Here is a 20,871-nt window from a genome sequence, read left to right as displayed (position 1 = left end):
AACAAGAAAACCACCTACATGAAAACTTGAAAACATTCATCTGACGTTTTCAAGTTTGCACTCTCTCTTTGCTATTCGTCCCCAAAACCAGGTAAAGATAGTCTGTGAATTATGGGCAACCCTAAAACCCGGAATCCGGAATCCGGTCTCACAGTAGAATATAGAGAGTAAACCCTATCCTAAACAATCAAAAAATCTAACCTTAGCCCTAAGGAGGCCTAAACAAACGTTTTTTGGCCTACTTAGGCCTTAAGTTAGCTTTTATGAATGTTTAGGATAGTTTTTACTCTCTGTATTGTACTGTGATTTCGGATTCCGGATCCCGGGTTTTAGGGTTGCCTGTAAATTATAAAAAAAGCATTTAAATTTAAGGGAATCAGTTTTGTCAGTCATAATTTTGTGACTGGCTCGAGATGAGCAGCGTTTGGATTTCCAACTGGTGTCTTTAATAGTAAATGTAGTGTGACAGTGTTCCTGTGACACATGTACGGTATTTTGTTGTGGTCGTGTTAAGGTAGGGGCCTGAAAACGAGTATAGAAGTTCATGTTTTTATAGCACGAAGGCAGCATCAAGTGCACTGGTGCATTCCCGCAATAATAATGAAAGTTCGGACTGTTTCATAAGAGGGATGGCATTTCCATAAACGTTGTGATTTAAAGATGACAACACTTTAACATTTGTTTGACCTTGAAATCGAACCCGCGGGACATCCCAGCGAAAACTATAGACGATCACGATGCTACGAATACGTTTCTCTCTTGTATCCTCCTACAAATGTTTTTCAAAGGCAACCCTTCGAAGATCGAAGCTCTCCTGTGCATCTCACACCCAAAAACGACATGTACATGAGGAAACCAAGATCAAAATCCCAGATTTTTCACAGGAGTTCAAGGGAATGGATCCATCTTTTCCTTGCCTGACTGAACAAGCTTCTCGGTAAGGCCACGTAAAATTACAATTGAAAACGTTTTTTTTTCAATGATGAGTTAAGTTTAGCCTCACTAAAGAAAATTAATTGACAATGCTTATTTTTTTACAGCAACTTTCACGAATAATTTTTTTTTTTTTTTGAAGTCAGTGAAAACAATGTCAGTAAGTGATTCTTACACGGGTAAATTTGATTAGCAATGATGACGATGCTCAGTTCGTCATGCGGGACGGGTGAAATTGGCAATGACGATGTTCTTTCATACATTGTCATTAAATTTGCCAAGTAATATTTTAAAACGACTTCTTTTGTTTGGTGGTTATCACATAAATTAATGCATGTGAAAAGTGAACGTTGCTACAATGTACAGCTGGTCTGAACTCGGGATACTGAAAGAAGAGTGACTGGGCAGAAAGTATATTTATTAGGTGCCTCAGGTGGGAGATTTGAAAACACTGAAACCCAGTCCATGGACTACCCCGATGGACTACCCAAATGGACTACCCCAAAAACACTATTTCAAGTGAGTGCCATCGGTCGTAAGCAGCGTCACGATAATTAGTGCTAAGCCTAAACACCCATTTGAACGGGCGTTGGTCGACAGCATTTAAGTCTAAGCACCCATTTTGAAAAGGTTAGATTTCGATAATTGTTGTGATGGCCGATTACTTTATGTAAGTGAAGTGAGACCGATACAATTCCTGAATTTAATCACACATGGCCGTGCAGACGAAAATAAACAAGGCACATGCAATGTAAGTAGATAATCAATTCAGTTCTTTCAGTGGTACTCATTGGAAATAGCATTTTTGAGTTAGTCTATTTTATAGTAGTCCATCTGAGTAGTCCATCGGGGTAGTCCATGGACTGGGGGTCAGTGTTATCAACTCTCCCACCTCTGGCAGCCCTAGTACAGTGCATGGATGATCCAGGAGCACAGTACCTTAACCAGAAGGAATCTATTTAGACTTCAGAGGAAAATCGCAGTACTCAGGGACACTGAGGAGTCCATAACCTGGAGCCTATTACCTCAATACTAGGGGAGCTTTCCTTTTGCATGGAAAGCCCAGGGAGAATTTTCTGCTAAAAGGAACAGAACAAATTTCGTCAGTCAAAATGGAACAGGATGAGCGTGTTCCTTTTGAGACCTCTTTTCTTTTTCTCCAAGATCTAGAGACTGGGTACTAATCAGTTAGAGTAACAAACATGGCTCTGAAAAGGCAGCAACAGTAAATAAACAAGCAATAAATAGTACTTCATTAGTAGTAATTCTCACCTGCAGTTGTGCAGCTATGAGCTATAAAGGCATCTGAGTGAATAGGCTAGTTTCGAATTGTGCAGCAACAAAAGAACAGGGTTGAGGTTCAGGGAAATAATTTGCATTTTCCTTAATGTTCTGAACAATACAAAATGCTAATTATTCCCCTGAACCTCGACTCTGTTCTTTTGTTGCTGCACAATTCGAAAGTAGCCTGTTGAATGAAACCCACACAAGACATTTGGGCAGCTAAACACTTCAAGGCCGGCAAAATCATCAAGGAGCATGGTAGTAGTGGGACATGGTAAATGGTACAGGATTTTTCGATCAATCCGTAAAAACCAAGGAAAGAGGAATACCTCTAAAGGTATTCCTTTTCCCCCGAAATATTTCCATTTGATTTACTACCTAATCAATCAGATTTTCCGTACAAAGGAAAGCACCTTAGGTATATATGTGTAACAGCCTTTTTACACTGATCAAGCTATTTTTAGACAAGTTCTCTTAAATAAGATTTGGCTTGCTCGAGTGAGCAATTTCTCAATCCCATGGGTAATAAATCCTTATACAAGACTTGTTATTAGCTGGAAAGGTCTGGTTTTGCAGGAGAATCAATCTAAAAATAATTTGGACTGTTAAATTGCCTTTCCACAAATACAATGAAGTTGTACATTCCTAATCATAAGCACTTGCTGGGGAAAACTGAAACTCAGCCCACATACCATCACAGAGTACGAGGATGATGATGATGATGATGATGATGAACGATTAGGCCAGCTTGACTTCTGAGTTTTTCTGAGCAGACCCCTAGTCATCATTGATAAATACATCTTTCCTCTTAGGTTAAAGAAGGTTGTTGACATTCACCACATTTCCACTATGGAAAAACAATCATCTCCAGTGTGTTAATCATTAATTTACCCTGCGCTCACCACCAAATGGTGCCCTTCTTATGCCATCCTCGTATCCAGTGGACACCAAGCACGGTTGTCTCAAAATAACTAAGTTGGAGGAGTGTGTAACAATTAAAATGGTGCTGGCTCCCCATTTTTTTTGCCTTAAGTAAATTATTTGTTGGAAATGGATATTTAAGCAATAGAGGACATTTTCCATGTTTCCATAACCTCATCTAAAAATGAGGGGGAGTTCGGAGAATTCGAGACGCAGTCAAGGGTTTGCATAGCTGTTGAGAATTCTCGCAACTGCCCCGAGTGTTTAGATGAAGCTATGGAAACACGGAAAAAAAGATAATTAAAAGATAATTTGACAAAAGAAAAATGCTGGTTTTTTGAAGTCTTGATTGAAACAGATTTTCTTGATACACGCTCATATTTCCTACTGGCCAATCAAAACGTGGGTCTGACAACACATAACCAATCAAAATTCATGTGATGTCAAAATCGTGTTTCCTCTCATCTAAACAGCTATTGACTAATGAGGGTGCCCATACAATACTGATTAATATGTTATTGCTCCTAATTCATTGAGATTAAGATTCGGATTCAGATTAAGACTGAGATTAGGATGAATAACGCTTTAGGCCAAATTAGGCCTAAACGATATTTAATCTCAAATCCAACCTTTGTCGGTTAGTATTCAGTGTATGGTGGGGTCATACATGGTGTTTTGGTGCTTCGTTTCGGTGTTTCGAATGGTTTCACTGTTTTGTTTATTAATAATGTCCATTGCCCACAGCATTTGAGAACTCTGATGAAACATGGAACTTCTTGAAATATTAATGACCAAAACTCTGAATGCCAAGAAAATATAAGTAATTTGACTGAGCAGTCTTCTTGTTGTTTAATATAGATCTAGCGTCTTTGGTGTGGATCCAGTGTACTCTAAAGTCAATTCAGGTTACAAGACATTTTTGTATGACAGACAATTTGAATTCAAATACAATGGTGGAGTGATACCACAGCTTGAAGTGGCATATGAAACTTGGGGTGAGCTGAATGAAGCAAAGGACAATGTGGTTCTCTTGTGCACTGGTTTGTCTGCATCATCACATGCCAGAAGCCACTCAGTAAGTGCACAAGATTCCAAGGAGGGATTGTCTCTTGCATAATAGTTCTTAAGTTGATATCTTACATTTCTAAACAATATTACCAGTATTGATACCTTTTGTCGTGATTTTGTAATTGTCTGAACAATCACCTGATGGGTGTCTTATTAAAATCAAGTTGGATTTCTTAAGCTACATCTCTGATTGTGGGTTCTTTGTGTGGGGCATATTTTTGCTTAACAAGTTGATAAAGTGTTAAAATGTAAGGCACATGTCAAAATATCTTGCAACCATACACATGTAACAGGCCAATCAGAAATTTATGATATGTAGTGTGATTTTTGGGGGGTAAATGTAAATTTTATTGCTTGGAAAAAAGGGTTGACGAAGTGTTGAGAGCACTCTGCCTTCCACCACTGCAGCCCAGGTTGGATTACTGGACTCAATTTCATATTTGGTTGAGATTGTTGGTTCTCTACTCTGCTTTGAGAAGTTTTTCTCTTGGTACTCTGCTTTTCCCCTCTCATAAGAAAACCACATTTTGTTTAATTAATTTTCGTTGATTTGGTTTGATTATTTTACAGTCTCCTTAAAGGGGAGTGAGCGCATTTTGTTAACCCTCACAGCTAATATGGCCAGTCCTGGTAACACTCCGTTTGAGAACAGGTGGCTATGTCCCACAGCCTTAGGTGCCTTAAGTGTTTTTCTTAGAATTCTAGTAGTCCCCAGTAGGGCAGCCTTCTGTAACAGCTCGATGTTAGCCATCACTCCAATTTCTCCAAACTTTGTTGTTAGTGTCATTATCTGTGGTTTCTATTGTTTCAGGATAATCCAACACCTGGCTGGTGGGAAAATTTTATTGGTCCTGGATGTGCACTGGATACTGACAAGTTCTTCATTATTTGTTGTAACAACGTGGGAGGATGTTATGGCTCAAGGTACACTGCCATGAGTATTGCACCATTTGGTGTTTGTTTCTAATGCAATAACCTATGTGTGTTATATTTTGTTTAATCAGTTGTTTTTTTTTTTATTTCTTGCTTTAAATTGTCTTTTTATTTTTTACAGTGGTCCTTCCTCGATCAACCCTGTGACAAATAAGGTTATCAAAATCCCATTTATTAATAATTTTTGATAAGAAAATAATATTATATATGTGGTTTTCAAGTAGTCATTACAAATCTTTAAGATCGATTTAGGATATTTAGATCATTAAGACCAACCAAAATCCTTGAAGACGAAGCTCTATCAAAGATGCTTGGTGGGCCATGTTAGAAATTTTGCAAAGATATTTTATTAGATAATCAGAATCTTGTGAGAAGGTCCTGGTGGAAATGAATCAGACAATAATATTGGCACTATCCACCAGGGATCCTTCAAGTAAAAGATCAGGCAATTTAGATGGTGATGAATTTTTGAGCATCATTGTGGTTGGTATCATTGCAAAGGGCTTTGTAAAGATCTTTCAAGAGCAAGACAATAAGTTCTGTAGACTAAAGGAGGAGGATCTTGGGTTATCCCTTTGCAGGATGATCCTCATCCCCTCATGTAGATGTTGACAATATTAATATTGACTGACAAACAATTCGAAATAGTGCTTTCATGTTTTAATAGTTTTTGTCTACAGCCATATGCAACGACCTTTCCCATTGTGAGTGTTGATGACATGGTCCATTCCTTCTTTCTTACCTTGGATGCACTGGGGATAGATAAGGTACAGGGGTGTTTTACTCATTAAGAATGAATTTTCTGTGTTCACCACATTTCGTGTCATCATTCTTGTAAGATTCTTTGCGGTTGTTATTTTATTGGCTGTGTTTAGGTCCATGCTGTTGTCGGTGCATCATTAGGGGGAATGGCATCCCTTGATGCAGCTGCTTTGTATCCAGATCGTGTTGGAAGGTAAGAATCAAAAGTCACCCCTTGATGAATCAGCAAATTTTAACATGAAGTTTGCTTAGAAAACCAACACTCCAAATTCAAATTTGATCGGCATTAGGGGGCCACAAGTTAGAAAACTGTGATAGGTTTTGGCGTCTCCCTCTCTAAATATAATTGTTATTGTTATTGTTTTTGTTGTTGTTGTTGGTATGGTTATTGTCATTGTTGTTATTGTTATTGTTAAATTTTTATTGTTAGAGAGATGTGATTCCGCGAGAATGGTGGTCAATCCGCCCACCTAGCCTGTTTTGGGTTAGTTTTTTAAAGTTGGCTGCCTAAAGTCGTTTTGGCTGGGGTTTTTGTATCTTACGCTAGAGACACTCCTCATTTCAGGTGAAAACACGTTCTTGAGGACACACAGGATAAACTCTGCAAGACGCGTTTTTTCTTTCAAGAGAACCGGAAAGCCTCCTGTCTAAAACCCCAGCGTCGTATCTTTTTCTTAGGGCTTGCAATCCGAATGAAATACCAATACCAATGTTCTGCATAGTGATAACCATTTCAGCTTGAGTCGTGTTAAGTCCACTGTAAGTCACACCCAGCTTTAATAACGTCAATTTGCGTTTTTTTTTTTATATTCGAGAAATCCGGGCGGGCCTCAATCTAGATCCTCAGGGTCATATGTTTTTCTTTATAGCGCTCGTAATTCGGAATAGAGCGGTTTTCAATTGAGTGTCGAAAGTACCTAATTAGCGAATTGCTTTGGTTTTGCATTACTTCACTCAGTGATCGGTTCAAAGTTCTCGCCCCATTTTTTCAACCAATCAGAAGTGAAAGCAAAGCCAATTGCAACTCGCGCGTGCACATTTTCTCGCGCTTTGTGTCTGCTACGTGTAATTGCTTCGAGTTTTGATTGGTTTACTGGATTGTCTCCGTTCTTTTTGATTGGACAAAGTATTTACTTTGGTTTTGCTTTTACGAAAGTTTTACGACACTCGATTGAAATTGACTATAAGACCGATGCACGTGTGTTTTATCTTCAGAGTGGTAACCATTTCAGCTTGTGCCAGGTCACATCCAGCTTCAATTGCTCTTCGTTATGTGCAGCGTAGAGTCCTTATGAGCGATCCAAACTGGAACAGAGGATTTTACTATAATGGACGCTTCCCCAGACTCGGCATGAAACATGCTCGGTAGGTTGTTCTGTTTTTTTTGCAAAGGTACAACTCTTGGTCTAATTAAATAGCTTTTTTCCGAAAATAAGAACGACAAAATACCGCACGATTGATGTAAACTATTCAAAAGAACCACTTTTTCATCCTTAATTTAGACAGCACACAGAATGAAAAGGAAACTTTACGTTCTTTTCCCTCATTTAACTTAAAGGCTCGCTCGATATAATATGGATGTCAGTGCTTTTCCGAAAAGTAAAAGACTGTTGAGTTAAAATCCCGTTCGAGTCTTTACGTTTTTTCGTACTTTTTTCGCAACGGCATAAGTTGTTCGTTTCACTAAGATGATCTCATTTTTACTGTCAAAGAACCTTTTACCAATAAAAAATTAATTCATATCAAAACAGCTGTCTTCGTTAAATCCAAACAAGGCCAGTGGTCCAGACCAGATTCCACCCTGGTTTCTTAAAACGTTTGCTACAGACATTGCTCCAATACTGACAGACGTCTTTCAAGACTCGATAGACATTGGCACTGTACCCCGCAGGTGGAAGGAGGCAAATGTGTGTGCACTTTTTAAAAAGGGAAAGAAATCTGACCCTGCTAACTATAGACCTATTTCTCTTACTTGTGTTGTATCGAAGATCCTCGAGCATATCGTCCACAACTTTATTATGAAACATCTAAACCACCATAACATCTTAACAGACTGTCAGCATGGTTTTAGGGCAAAGAGATCCACAGAGATGCAGCTAATTCTTACCTTACACGACGTGGCAAAGACTATCCAGAGCTCATCTATCCATGCGGCCGTTTTGGACTTCGCCAAAGCTTTCGATAAGGTCCCTCATAGGCGACTCCTAAGGAAGCTGCAGTATACTATGGAATCCAAGGCTCGCTCCTAAACTGGTTAGAGTCGTTTCTTACACAACGTGTTCAATCAGTTGTTTGTGAAGGCCAGACATCAAGTCAATGTCCGGTGACTTCTGGCGTACCCCAGGGTACAGTCCTCGGTCCTTTGCTTTTTTTATTATACATAAACGACTTACCAGATACCGTGCAATCATCAGTTAGGCTCTTGTGCGGACGATGCTTTACTTTACGGCATTGTCGCTAGCGATGCGGACTGTGACCTTCTTCAATCTGACCTACGCAGGTCAGAATCCTGACAGTATCACTGGCAAATGGAGTTCAATCCTTCCAAATGTAAAATTGTTACCATCTCACATAAGAACAATCCACCCCAGAGAAAATATGTCTTCTGTGGTGTAGAGCTGGAACAGGTTGATACCTTCCCATACCTTGGGGTCACCATCAGTAACAATCTCAAGTGGTCAGCCCATGTTTCTATAACAGCAGCTAAAGCAAGCAAATCACTGGGTATAATACAACGCAACCTTTGGAATTGCCCAAAGAAAGTAAAAGAAATTGCATATACATCCCTAGTACGACCGAAGCTGGAATGTGCAAGTGCGGCTTGGCACCCGTTTTTAAAGAAAGATATCAGTGCTCTGGAAATGGTTCAACGTAAAGCAGCACGGTTTTGCTCACAGAATTATGATAGATATGCTAGTGTTACGGACATGATTAAAGACTTAGGGTGGGCCACGCTGGAAACGAGAAGAAGGCAGGCTAGATTAACGCTTATGTATAAACTAACTCATGGTCTTATTGATATCGATACCCGAAAATATTTGATTCAACATCCTGAGAGTCGCACGAGGGGAACCCATCAATTTAAATTTCGCGTGCCATATGCAAATAAAGACGTTTTTAAATTTTCGTTTTTTTCCAAAAACTATAACGGACTGGAACTGCCTCCCTGAGGCTATTGTTTCATCATCCTCCTTAGAAACCTTCAAATATAGGTTAACAGCTTTTCTTAACTAATTAGTTATATTTAGTTTAATGTAGTTTTCTTTATTTAAATTTTTAAATCATCATTTTATATATTGATATTTGTATTTTTTATGGTTAGTGTGATAACCGAACGGTTCTTACCGACCTAATACATGTAAATGTAAATATCTAGTAAGCTATACAGTGTGATATCTTTTGTTGTTCTGTGATAGCGAAGTTGCCACCATCACATACCGGAGTGGACCGGAGTGGGAGCAAAGGTTTGGACGCAAACGGATTGACGATCCACAAATAATCTCACCAAACCTTTGTCCAGAGTTTGAAATAGAGAGCTACCTTGATTATCAGGTGACTTTAATTGTTGTTTCTGGATCAGCGCTTACTTGCGTTGTCATATGAAAACTCCTGGCGGCGTCTTCGCTTTTAAAGTAGTCAACAAACAGAGGAGTAAAATTATCATGAATTTTTGTAACGTTTTCATTTTTATCTCTAAGAAAGATCAAAGCGTAAATATCACAAAGGCAACTAACGTTCGCGTTTTCTCTTTGTTCGGCAATGTCCGACTATTGGCACTTCTCTCTTCCTCCTTTTTTGACGTTATTTCTGTCTGTTAATGATTAATTCTTGTTCTTTTTCAGGGTGACAGCTTTTGTGTTAAGTACGACCCTAACTCGCTTCTTTACATATCGAAGGTAATGAAGTATCACTACTAACGTTAACGTTGCGCAAATCATATCATAGACGTATTACGATTCTCCACGAGGCCTGTATACATGGGTATTCAGGAAGCCTTGTCTTAAGCCTGCGTAACTCTAAAAGAGATTGAAGGGGGTAGTTTCTAAAGAAACTGTGGTGCTGCGTCGGTGGGGAAGTAGTATACAAAAATTTTAACTAATTTTTTTTAATTTTTTTTTTTAATTTTTTTTTTTTTTTGTAATTTATTTAACATAAAAGAAGTTTACATTGCACAAGATACATATATATATATAAAAAAAAAGAAAAAAAAAAGAAAAAAAAACAAATACAAATAATGATCTGACATGCACGAGAGCTGAGTGATTAATCAAAGCGGGCGAATAAAGTAAATTAAATCATGTAAATTTCTCAACCTTGTATTTAAAATTAATCTATTAACAAATTCAGATAAAATAATCGAGCCCTCTTTTAGCTTGTTTGAATAAATGTAATACATCATGTATAAAAAAGTATAGTTAAACTTTCTCACAGCCTCATGCCCAGCAAGGCATTGCTTAAAGAAGCCAAACACTATTTCCTTAGGTTCTGGATTGAAACTTGAAACTGGTATTGTTTGTGGCATTAAACCACCCCACCACTTGACGAGTAAAAGACGAGGTACATTGGCAGTCAAGAAAAGTGTGGTCTATGGAATCTGATTCACCGCAATACAAGCAGTCACTTTCACTTTTAATTCCAAATCTTTTCAATTCCTTTTTGGTCATTACAATTCGGTGAAGAAGTTTAACTATTAAATGTATTCCTATTTTTCACGTTGCCATGTTACCACTAATAGCGTAGCTACTATAAAAACTACACATAAGCCATAATTCCTCGATTCGCTCTGACGAGGGGCTAACGATCGAAACGTCAGCTTCTAAAAGAGATTGCGTGAGTGTCACGCGTTGCAGACTTTCCGACGAAGGTTGCAGCATTGTTGCTGGTAAATGTACCAACAATCTGAGCCAATGAAAGAGAAAAGGAAAGTGGCTGCAAGGGGATTCGAACCCGTGACCTCTGCGATGCCAGTGTCACGCTCGGCTACCAACTGAGCTATGAAGTCACACATTTTTTTAACTCCACTCCTAGCTAATTACACTTGGCTGTGATGCCGTGTTTCCGTGATCCGGCACTCATGGACCTTATCGCGGGTTTCTGAGGCGCCCCTTTAAAGTGCTTCCGGATCGATCTCCTCTAGTTACGCTCCTCCAATTTTAGTCCCTAAGGCGCCAAGAAAGCCGGTTGATTTGTAGGGCCTGATTTTTGAGTGGGGTTCGAGCGCCTGATACACACTAAGCTTCCTGTTTGTCATCCTGCACTCCATTCACATCCCAGTTCGTAACACGTCTTCAAACGCATGTAACACATTTTTCTCTTTTTCTCCTGTAGGCGATGGACTTATTTGATTTAGGAGAGGGATTCAATTCCCTTGAGGACGGAATGGCGCGAATTCAGTGCCCAACACTTGTAAGTAACACTTACCAATGAACTCTAGAAACACTTGGTGATTTTTTGTCAGCAAGCACAAGAATCTTCTCGTAACTGGACAGAGGAGAATATTGAAGTCGCAGAGAGATGCATCTCCCGAGGCTTGTATTATCGCATGGGATTTGCTCAGTCTGAATTTGAAATGCTTCGGAAAAGTGAGACTTCGAGGTCTTATCCACTGGTGGTTAAACCCAGCTGAGACCGAAGGTGGGATCCATGGAGGTCGTAATCAAACCGAAGGTTTCGCGAAATGTATATTGTCAGGAGATAAAATTGCAATCATCTTTATCTAGGGTTGGAAAGCGAATCGACGAGAGGTGGGAAGCAGGATTTGCGCGTTTACGTAAAATTTATTGCGACCAAAAGTTTTAATTCCGATTAAAAGGGCGAGTGAGGGTAGTTCCCTATGGCTTTCGTCTTATCATTTGCAGGTGTTGGGAGTTCAATCAGACGTGTTGTTTCCGGTTACACAACAACGGGAACTCGAGGCTCTGCTCAAGGAAGCTGGTAAGTCACGTTTACAACAAAACGACCTAATAGCGTTCACTAGGGCTTCCTAAAGGCCAACAGCTCTCTGAAGGAAAAAAAAACAGTGAATGCCTGCACAAAAACGCGGGAAGTAAAGCTCGTGGAGAAGAGTCCATGAAGACGACCAAAGGCGCCTTCCTAGGAAAAGAGTGACTAGTCTGCGAACGGATTGAGGTGTTGTAACTGCTCGGTCGGTCTCTGTAGCCGAATTCTGGGAAGCTTTGCAAGTTAATGCGTAAGCCCAGTGTTTCTTCCCGAGAAATGTTGCTTTATTACTTGGCATGACGGTTCTGGGACGATAGAAGCAGATAACTAAGGCTTTCATTCGAATAAGAGTATTCAACTCTGATTCTTATGTCCTCCTTTCAGATAATCACGACGTGACCTATTATGAACTGCCTTCCATATATGGTCATGATACATTTCTGCTCGATGTTGTCGCTGTTGGAGCCGCAGTCAAGGTGAGTCACGAGACCTAAATTTAAAGACTTCAAAGCATCAATTAACCTTTGCTTGAGTGGATTTTAAATTGAAAGCGTTCACCGCACACAAGCAAATTGAACAAAATTTAACGCAAAGCAAATGAGGGCAGCGAGCGTTGAGCGGGAAAGCGCGAGCAAACAAATCACAAGTCACAAGTCAATTTCTTCTTTCTTGTATCCCATTTTATTCTATGTTTGGTTGAGGAAACATGATTGGCAATTGCAGATTGATTTCGTGACAATTTGTTTGTTAGTGCTTTGAAAGGTTCTGTTTTTCTGTCACGTAATCGGCGTTTCGTTTTCCCGATATAAAAATCATTGCAATCCCAGCAATTTGCTTTGTAGACAACTTTTGACCGGAACGAAGCAACGAGTTTATCTTTGTAAGGGAAAAGAGACTTGATTCTTCAGGTGTTCTGAAAGACTAATTTGAGGTTGAAAATACCATAGAAATGGTTTATACAATACTTCAGCTGTTTTGTAAGTTGTTTGCTGTGATGACCTAAGAATGGTAGAACGATGAGAACTTCTTTTTTGTTAACTGTTAGTACAGGATCTTTTGACTTGCTTTGATGTTTGTCCGTGATTTAGAGCCAACCGTAAATGAAGACGTTGGTAGTGAGAAACTTTATCTCTTCTCTATTATTAGAGTATTTCTTGTCGTTTAAATTCCTTAGTTGTCAATCAAATTCGTTAGTTCCCAATCCGTTTCAATGGTATATTTGAATTTAAAGTTATCTGTAATGATAATCACGTCTGATGGTGTATGTTGTAATATTTATAAAAAGTTAATATGTAGTTCAAGCAAATGATCGTAACCACTGTTTATGTTTTACCATTCTTACTCCAGAATTTCACTTTTATCTGTCGGGCATGACGCGCAAAGTTTTCAAAACTAGCAGTAACTTGGTTTGAAAGGCATGGGTCTCTTTTCGATTTTACGTCACAAACTGCTTCAGTCTCAATGCCAAATTTCTTTGAAAACAGGAATGCAAATTGGTTTGTGACGCAAAAGCGGGAATAGACCCAGGCCTCTCACATCACGGTCGTGGACCCAAATTACTGCAAGTTCTGCTAAGTTTGCGGGCATTGGCCGTTTTTATACTAGAGACGCATTATTCGTCTGGGACCAACTTGGGCAAATATTTTTTCTGCGTCTGTTAAATTCGTCTAGTATAAAGACGGCCACAAGACTTATTATGCGTCTGCACGAAGTATCCAGTTTAGCGCGTCTTCGAAGACGCACTAAAGTGGATACTTCGCCGAGACGAATTATGCGTCTTGTGCCCGTCTTTATACCAGACGAATTTTACATCCGCAGAAAAAATGTTTGCCCAATTTCGTCGTAGACGAATTATGCGTCTCATATAGTTCATCCCGTCTTTACACACAAGACGGGTAACATGAGAGACGCATAATTCGTCTGGATGGATTATGCGTCTCTAGTATAAAAACGGCCATTCACGACACAGAAAAGCGAAATTCTGGGTAAGAATGGTGACATATGTTTGCTTTGGATGGGGAGATTTATATTAGCCGGGAACGAAAAATATTCGAGTTTAGATGCACTTTACGTAAAGTTCTAGATAAAAGTTACCCATTCTTTTGCCCCCTTTCATATTTGTCTCAATATTCATTGAAAAGCCGCCAGTTTTTTTGTTTTTGTCTTTGTTTAGACAATTGGAATTTTCAGTCTCGTGATGATTTGATTTTCCCATTTGTGTGTTTAGGGCCATATTGAGACAGACCTGAAGATTCATGGGGACCGGAAATTGCTAACCACTTTGAACAAGAAGAACGGTTGACGCTTTGATCGGCGTTTCTTCGTTCTGGCTTCAGCAAACTGCTTTAAGTTCCGATTGTCCTTCATTGCAAAAAGTCGTAATCCAAGGATTTTTCGGCGTCGCGACTCTTTCATCACGCGTTTTGAAATTTATAGCGTCGATTATCGGTTGATCATCATCAGATCTAGAAATAGAACGAGAGAACGAATAATTGTAGGTGAGGAGGGCAGGCTTTACTGTCGCTCGCTTGGTATTGCACCGTCTGAAGGAAAACCGTAAACAGTGAGCCTTTTTCAATCCACATAAGGCTGTATTTTTTGGGGAATTTCAGAAAGTCCATCAACGACTCTTTTAGTTCATCCTTTTTTTGCCCAGATCGTGTTCAAAATTCTTACTCGACTAAAGCTTGGAAATGGAAAGCTTCACTTTGCAGCGTAATCGAACCCAGTGTAATTTCAACATACGTACCTCTTTACTTTAATTTCGTGCCTCACGACCCCATAGTTAAAAGGAATGAGCTTTCCTAAGGTTAGACTTGAAATAGCAAACCACTTAAGCAATAGAGGACATTTTCCGTGTTTCCATAGCCTCATCTAAACCCGAGGGTGAGTTAGGAGAATTCGAAACAGTCGTGCAAACCCCGATACGCAGTCTTTTATAAAATATTTCTCAAAGATAATTGGACAAATACTGATTTTTTTTTACTTCTTGATTGAAACAAATTTTCTTGATACGCTCTCATATTTCCTACCAGCCAATCACAACGCGCGTCTGACAACACACAACCAATCAAAAGTCGTGTACTGTTACAGCCGTTTCCATACTCTCATCAAGACACCTATTGACAAGTGAGAGTGCACGTATTATCCTAATTATTTTATAAATACATATAACTACAGGACCCTTTTAGATTTAGAAGTACCAGTGACCGAAAGTTTATTTATCGCATGCAAAAAAAGTATTGGAAAGGCGAGAGTTTGGTTTTTTTATACCCCTTGAAGGGGCTTTTTTGTGTCAATGAAATGCAAAAGTTAACAAAAGCCAAGGAGGACTGAAGCGAGGTTCCAGGAGGGTAGACCTTAGATTTTATTTTGCTCAAGTAACAACAAAAGGATCTGAAAAAAATATGGAGGCTAAATCATAAAATCAAGAAAAATAAGTCAGAGCCGAGAAAGAAGAGCTCTAAGGAGCCTAAAGAGCTCGTCCTTCTTAAAGTCGAGAGTACATGATACTGCCATCAAGTTATTCCAATAGGCAACTTTTACGATAGCGTCGGTTGACAACAACTGCCAGAATTCAGTTGGTAAAAATAACAACAGCTATAATTAGTATGAGAGAAGCAAAACCGGTAGGATTCTGGTACGTGTAGTCAAATGGCGTCCATATTGCCTGCTCAGCTGGCGGTGTTGTTAGCGCGAGAGGCATAGGCTGCGCGGAGAATGGGGAAGGCCGCTTTATTTCACAGCGCCGGCTTCGCCGCTCTTTACCGACAAAATAGGGAGCTTAAATGACGGTAACGAAAACGTCGCAAATTTGCCTATTTAGTGGACAAAAACAATAGCTTTGCACGCTCTGTACGTGCGTTTTTCAATTTTGCCCATTTCTTTGCCGTCGTCAGCAAAACAACGAATAACGTGAACTATCCAAATTTGAGGTTATATGAAGAACATCAGCACTTGACCGCCGTTCCGATCAGTGTCATTTTTGAGGAACTACCACACCCTTGTCATATTAAAAAGGTTAAAGTAGTCACGAAGTGACTACAACATCGTGAATTTATATTTTGAGATGACGTTCTCGTTGCCGTCGCCGTCGTCGTTGCTTAAGCTCCCTAATATCGCCAGCTTCGCAGGCTATTTATTTATAAGAGACCTTAGAAGCACTACCGAGAGGTTAATCATCTCCAAAAAGTCAAGTACGACGCTGTTATCGACTTAAGGGCCCGGTTGTTCAAAAGCCGATTAACGCTAATCCCAGATTAAAAATTAACCAAGGAGTTTATTACTGCACTACTAAATGCTGTTCAACGTTGATATTTGGCAAAACTTTACATCAAAAGAAGTCAATCTTGAAAAACAAAAATAAGCAAAACAACCTTTCACCAAAAAGTTGAAAACATGAAACAAAAATTTACGCTAATCCCGGATTAAGCTAATCGGCTTTCGAACAACCGGGCCCAGAACATCTCGAATGCGAAATTAACTTTCCTGTTAGGTAATAATCACTTTACTAAGGACGGTGCCTACTAATTCCAAGCTATTTTTGAGCGGTTTACTGACTATGCGGGAAAAGCAGATCTTAACAAGTGTTCAGAAACCCAAAATGAAAATTGGGGGTAATATTTGTAAAATACAAAGCCATGTATGGCGTTCTTTTCCAAATTCAAGCTTAATTATCTCTAAAAAATTCGTGGTTACCCTCAATTTTCTTTTTGGATACCAAGAGCATTTGCTAAGTTCTCCTTTCTCCGCATAGTTTTGAACCACGTAAAAATATCCCTGTATTTAAAAGCACCGCCTTATAGCACAGGGGCATTCTGTCTGCGCGTGCGTAACTTTGAGATCACTTATGGGCGTATCCGCTGGCTCGCCATAAGCAGAAACCAAAATAATGGCGGTGTACGTGGCGAAAAGTTTCGAGTTCGTGTCGTTATCTGTGTAGTTTTATCTTCCTTGCCTTAGGTGTAGACGGTGTGAAAAGATCGAGAAACGAATGGGCTGTTTATGGCAAAAAGTCACAGCAAAGTACTTTCGAATAATAAGGGGAAACCAAGTTGTTTTGGTGTGGAACTCTCACGTAGTCAGTAATCTTGCGAAAGTTGCATAATATTCGAAGGGCTCTTCAAACACACATAAGCAGACTAGACACAGCTGTAGACAGACATTTTACCACGTTAGTTTTGATTCCAACCTACGTGTTTACCTCTCACTGTTCTCTCTTTTGCTCTGTTGGGCATTCTTGTTTGAAATGTGTTAAAATATCGAAAATTTCAGCTACATTGTGAAAATAAATGTTCACACCCAAAGTTTACGGTAGCTTGCCTTTTTTGGTTTCAAGTTTGTTTGAGTTTAAGCACATCCCAAATCCCTAGGGAACTAAATCTGAGGACCTGAAATAAATAACCAATGTCTAAGGGCATAGCAAGGTCTATGATTCCCATGTTGTGATTGAACAAACTGCCCTCTTGAACCCTGCACAACTGTCTCAATCTGTAGGAATGATCCTTCTCTGTGTTCACTTTGATTAAAAAATGACAACAGGAAATTAGTAAGGTCTGACTAGACCAGGCCCAGGGAACAAAGCGATGTTAAGAGTGACACACCAAAGAGTATTCCTTTTTTAATATCAAGCCCCAAGCTTTTTAAACTTTTACAAGTATAGAACTAAAATATGATTTAATTTGTTAGTCCTTCGGAAGTATAAGATATGAGGAAATGGTCAACAACTGTATTCACAATAAATGGATATCAAAAACTTAATGATCACGAGTGTTTTTCTTCATATCAACTTGCTGGTCACCTTACTGAGACTATGACATGCAACATTTTATTATGTAGGATGTGACTCCAACTAGTGAAATCTTAACTGTACATTGAATTTATAAGCAACCAAGAATTCCATTTGTATGAGCCTCGTGAATTCAGCACATCTGTTTATTTTACTGCAAACAAATTAATTATCTATGAGTGTTTAAGATTCCAATCATAATCCAGAACTTCAAGAGCTTCAAATACGGCTGTTTCACATAACCAATCTGCCCGTTTATCTTCATTCACAACTGGTTCTCAAGGTAACACCTTTCCACAAAACTTGACCTCTCAGCCATCACTTCTGTCCATTGCTCCAATTGTTGAGCCACTGCCCATCTCTCTAAACAGCAGAGAATACGCTGTCAGTTCTTTTGATCCTAACTTTTAATTCTGTACATGAAACAATTTTTCCAAAGCAAGCTTACTGATAAACCTAAGACATGGAGAATTATGTTCGTACTAGAACTTGTTTATGGATGCTGGACACTTTTCAAGAAACTATGAGTAAATTCTTCAAATTAAAGACATGCAATATGGAACTCTTTTCATTCTTCTAGATAACTACATTCCCCTTGTCCTTTCAATTAACAGCCTAACCTTAAAACTTAATAATAATTTGCAGAGTACTTCTGATCATGGCTCAGAATACATGTCTGAACAGATGTCACTACAAAGCACTAACAGACAAGCTTCTAATGCATACAATCATTAGCCTCTTTGAAAGCCACAAGCATGGGCTACAAGGTGGCCTTATTGCAACCAGCTCTTCTGGAAACATCAGTAACTTCATCAGATATCTTGCAAGAATGGTTATGCATGAGTGAAAGGCACAACTGAAAGGATCAAACATGGCCATTTTAGGTCTGAAGTAAACATCAATAATATAGGGTTTCATTTTTTCAACTTAAGTAAACCATTCTCTCCCTCTTCCTCACACTATCTTGGTTTTTACATACATTGCAAATGCTCATAAAGATTTGCTACACTGTACCCAGTATTTATTCAACATTTTTTGGGTACAAATAACATTCAAGGTAATATGTAGATGAACTCCCTTGCTTAACCACATGGCAAATTTGAAAGTATTATTGTTCATCTAGTTTTCAACATAATTTTTTTATTTTTGTATCTTCCTTTACCCGTGAATTGTGGTGAACATTTATTGATTTTTATACTACAGTATATGGATTGTTGGAAGAGCCAGTACATGACAAATCTGATGTGTAACATATTATTTGAGAATAATGATTGTTGAGAAGATGATCAAACTATAGTGACAGGTCTTGCAGATAATCATGTGCATGTTTCACTTATTCTAGACGGTACAACGGGATTTTGGCAAGTAAAACGTGTTTCCTAACATTTTTTTGTACAAATGTATAACTAACACATACATCTAAAGAAATCGTGATTGGCATTCCTCTACAGGCTAAGGGATACACACTAAAAGCGAAATGTCTGTTCTGCCCTTCAGAGCTCGTCTCCAGAATTACAACCAAATCTTTTTGAATGAGCATTCTCACTTATTTCTTAAATCGCTCGTCTAAGAACACTTGCTGAGGTAAATTCAATTGCTGCACGTAGAAAAAAAAACCGACGAGCCTCTAATGCTACAGTAGTCTGCTAGGTAGCAGCATGCTATAATGAAATAAACACGATAACAGAGCTTACGCCATCCGGTTCGAAAACTACATGGACAAGCTCCAAATGTGAAATCTTCGACAGTAAACGGTAGTAGTTTGCCTTGCTACAAAAAAGAGCACGCATTTTTTCGGAATAAATAAACCAGATGAAGCGGAGGACAAATAAACAAACAACGCACTAAAAGTGTTCTCGGACTTGGGGGCCGGCGAAAAAGGGTAGTTTAACCGAACTTTTGACTTATGTTAGCTCTAGGAGACGAAAAAAGCAATTACAAAAATACCTACCGAAGCACAGGAAAAAAAATCGCAAAAGTCATCGTGTATTGAAATGACACTACAACCTTGTTAAAAATGGACAACTATATGCTCTGCACAACAGACTTGGAGAGCAGCAAGACAGAAAACTTTTGTGATCCACGACTTGGAAAATCAATCAAAACTTCCCAAATAAAAATTTGCCAAAAGCTGTTGTAATAACATTGTAATCCTACAATCAGCGCATTTTTTAAAGCCTGGAGTCCCAAGCAGCTGCAAAGAGGAAGAAGAGACAAAGTTATTTGAAGTAATTTGAAGCTTGGGGGCCCGCGGAATTATGATGAAAACTTACTTCAAAGTTGAAGCAAAATCAGCTCAAACTCAAAATTTCCATCTCATAAAGGGTGGTTTATCTGAGGATCGTGTCAATATGCAGCCCTGTGATTCATAACAATAAAGCTTCAACATCTTCAAACTAACCTGCATCATTTGTCTTCTCGTGTGAACATCTTGAACTTCGGTAAATCAAATGCCAAACTCCACTTCTTTGGGCCTTTATCTCGTTTTGTTCGGGATTTGATCATTAAAATATTCTCATCCGAACTCCCAACAAACTCGAAGAATATCCATAGTGATAGAAAAGTGTGTAATTTTGTTACAATCTTTCATCTCTCTTGACAAAATATTTTTAAAAGTGTAGATCGCCCGTTTAAAAACCCGCGGGCAGCGCGTTCAAAATAACAATGGCGCCGAACTCGAATAATTCGATTCTCTTCGCGCATGCTCAGACAAAATGCCCATGTGCTCCGCCTTATGAAATCCGAGTATTTCGAGATGCGCAGAACGTATGCGCAATAACAATAGTAGGCACCGTCCTTAAATGAAGTCTCAATCTGTGAACAAGTGCTCTGCGTATACAGTAAATGAAGTCGAATTAAAGCGGAACAAGTGAAGTGGTCCAAAAAAATCGGAGTACCTGGAGAAAAACCTCCCGCAGAATGGTAGTGAACCGAAAAATTCAACCCACAAAAGGCAGCCGGTCCCAAAATCGATCCCTGGGCACATAAGCAAAGGGCACTGTTTCTCCAATTGCGTGATAATAGCATCCACTTGAGTAATCAGCGAAAAAGCAGGGCTTCCATCTTCAAATCTCGTATTCCTAGCCTTCCTCCCCCCGGCTTTTCCTCGACGGTTGTGGAATATTGACGAGCTCTCTTACTTCATCAGGGCGGGGTTCTGTCTGTTTAAAAGGTAACGGGAGGAATAAATCACCGATAACCTCTTGAATTGCGTCCACTCGAAAAATTTAGATTTGTAGCCC

General features: G+C 39.2%; 1 protein-coding gene and 1 long non-coding RNA gene across 2 annotated transcripts; one reads left to right on the top strand and one right to left on the bottom strand.

Moving 5' to 3' along the window:
• Positions 1–534: 534 nt before the first annotated feature.
• Positions 535–14,826, top strand: LOC138025660 (uncharacterized). The gene is made up of 13 exons (XM_068872844.1): positions 535–937; positions 3,997–4,213; positions 5,018–5,130; positions 5,261–5,294; positions 5,820–5,906; positions 6,015–6,094; positions 7,117–7,266; positions 9,318–9,453; positions 9,744–9,797; positions 11,230–11,307; positions 11,760–11,835; positions 12,226–12,317; positions 14,069–14,826. Exons 1-13 carry the CDS (start codon positions 738–740, stop codon positions 14,141–14,143), a joined length of 1,392 nt encoding a protein of 463 aa, XP_068728945.1. The 5' UTR covers positions 535–737; the 3' UTR covers positions 14,144–14,826.
• Positions 14,827–17,448: 2,622 nt separating this feature from the next.
• Positions 17,449–20,314, bottom strand: LOC138025656 (uncharacterized). The gene is made up of 2 exons (XR_011127172.1): positions 20,031–20,314; positions 17,449–17,992 (listed from the first exon to the last, which is right to left on the bottom strand). It is a non-coding gene; the product is annotated as an uncharacterized lncRNA (long non-coding RNA).
• Positions 20,315–20,871: the final 557 nt, after the last annotated feature.

Source organism: Montipora capricornis, chromosome 2 (genome assembly GCF_036669925.1).
Source record: "Montipora capricornis isolate CH-2021 chromosome 2, ASM3666992v2, whole genome shotgun sequence".
Lineage (NCBI taxonomy): Eukaryota > Metazoa > Cnidaria > Anthozoa > Scleractinia > Acroporidae > Montipora > Montipora capricornis.
This window is presented reverse-complemented; position numbering and strand designations above follow the sequence as displayed.

Bases quoted from the DNA above. Each gene is read 5' to 3' on its own strand.
- LOC138025660 (XM_068872844.1), top strand. From the start codon at position 738: ATGCTACGAATACGTTTCTCTCTTGTATCCTCCTACAAATGTTTTTCA. The intron at 5,295-5,819 runs GTTATCAAAATC...TTTTGTCTACAG, and splicing joins TCAACCCTGTGACAAATAAG to CCATATGCAACGACCTTTCC. The intron at 9,798-11,229 runs GTAATGAAGTAT...TTTCTCCTGTAG, and splicing joins CGCTTCTTTACATATCGAAG to GCGATGGACTTATTTGATTT.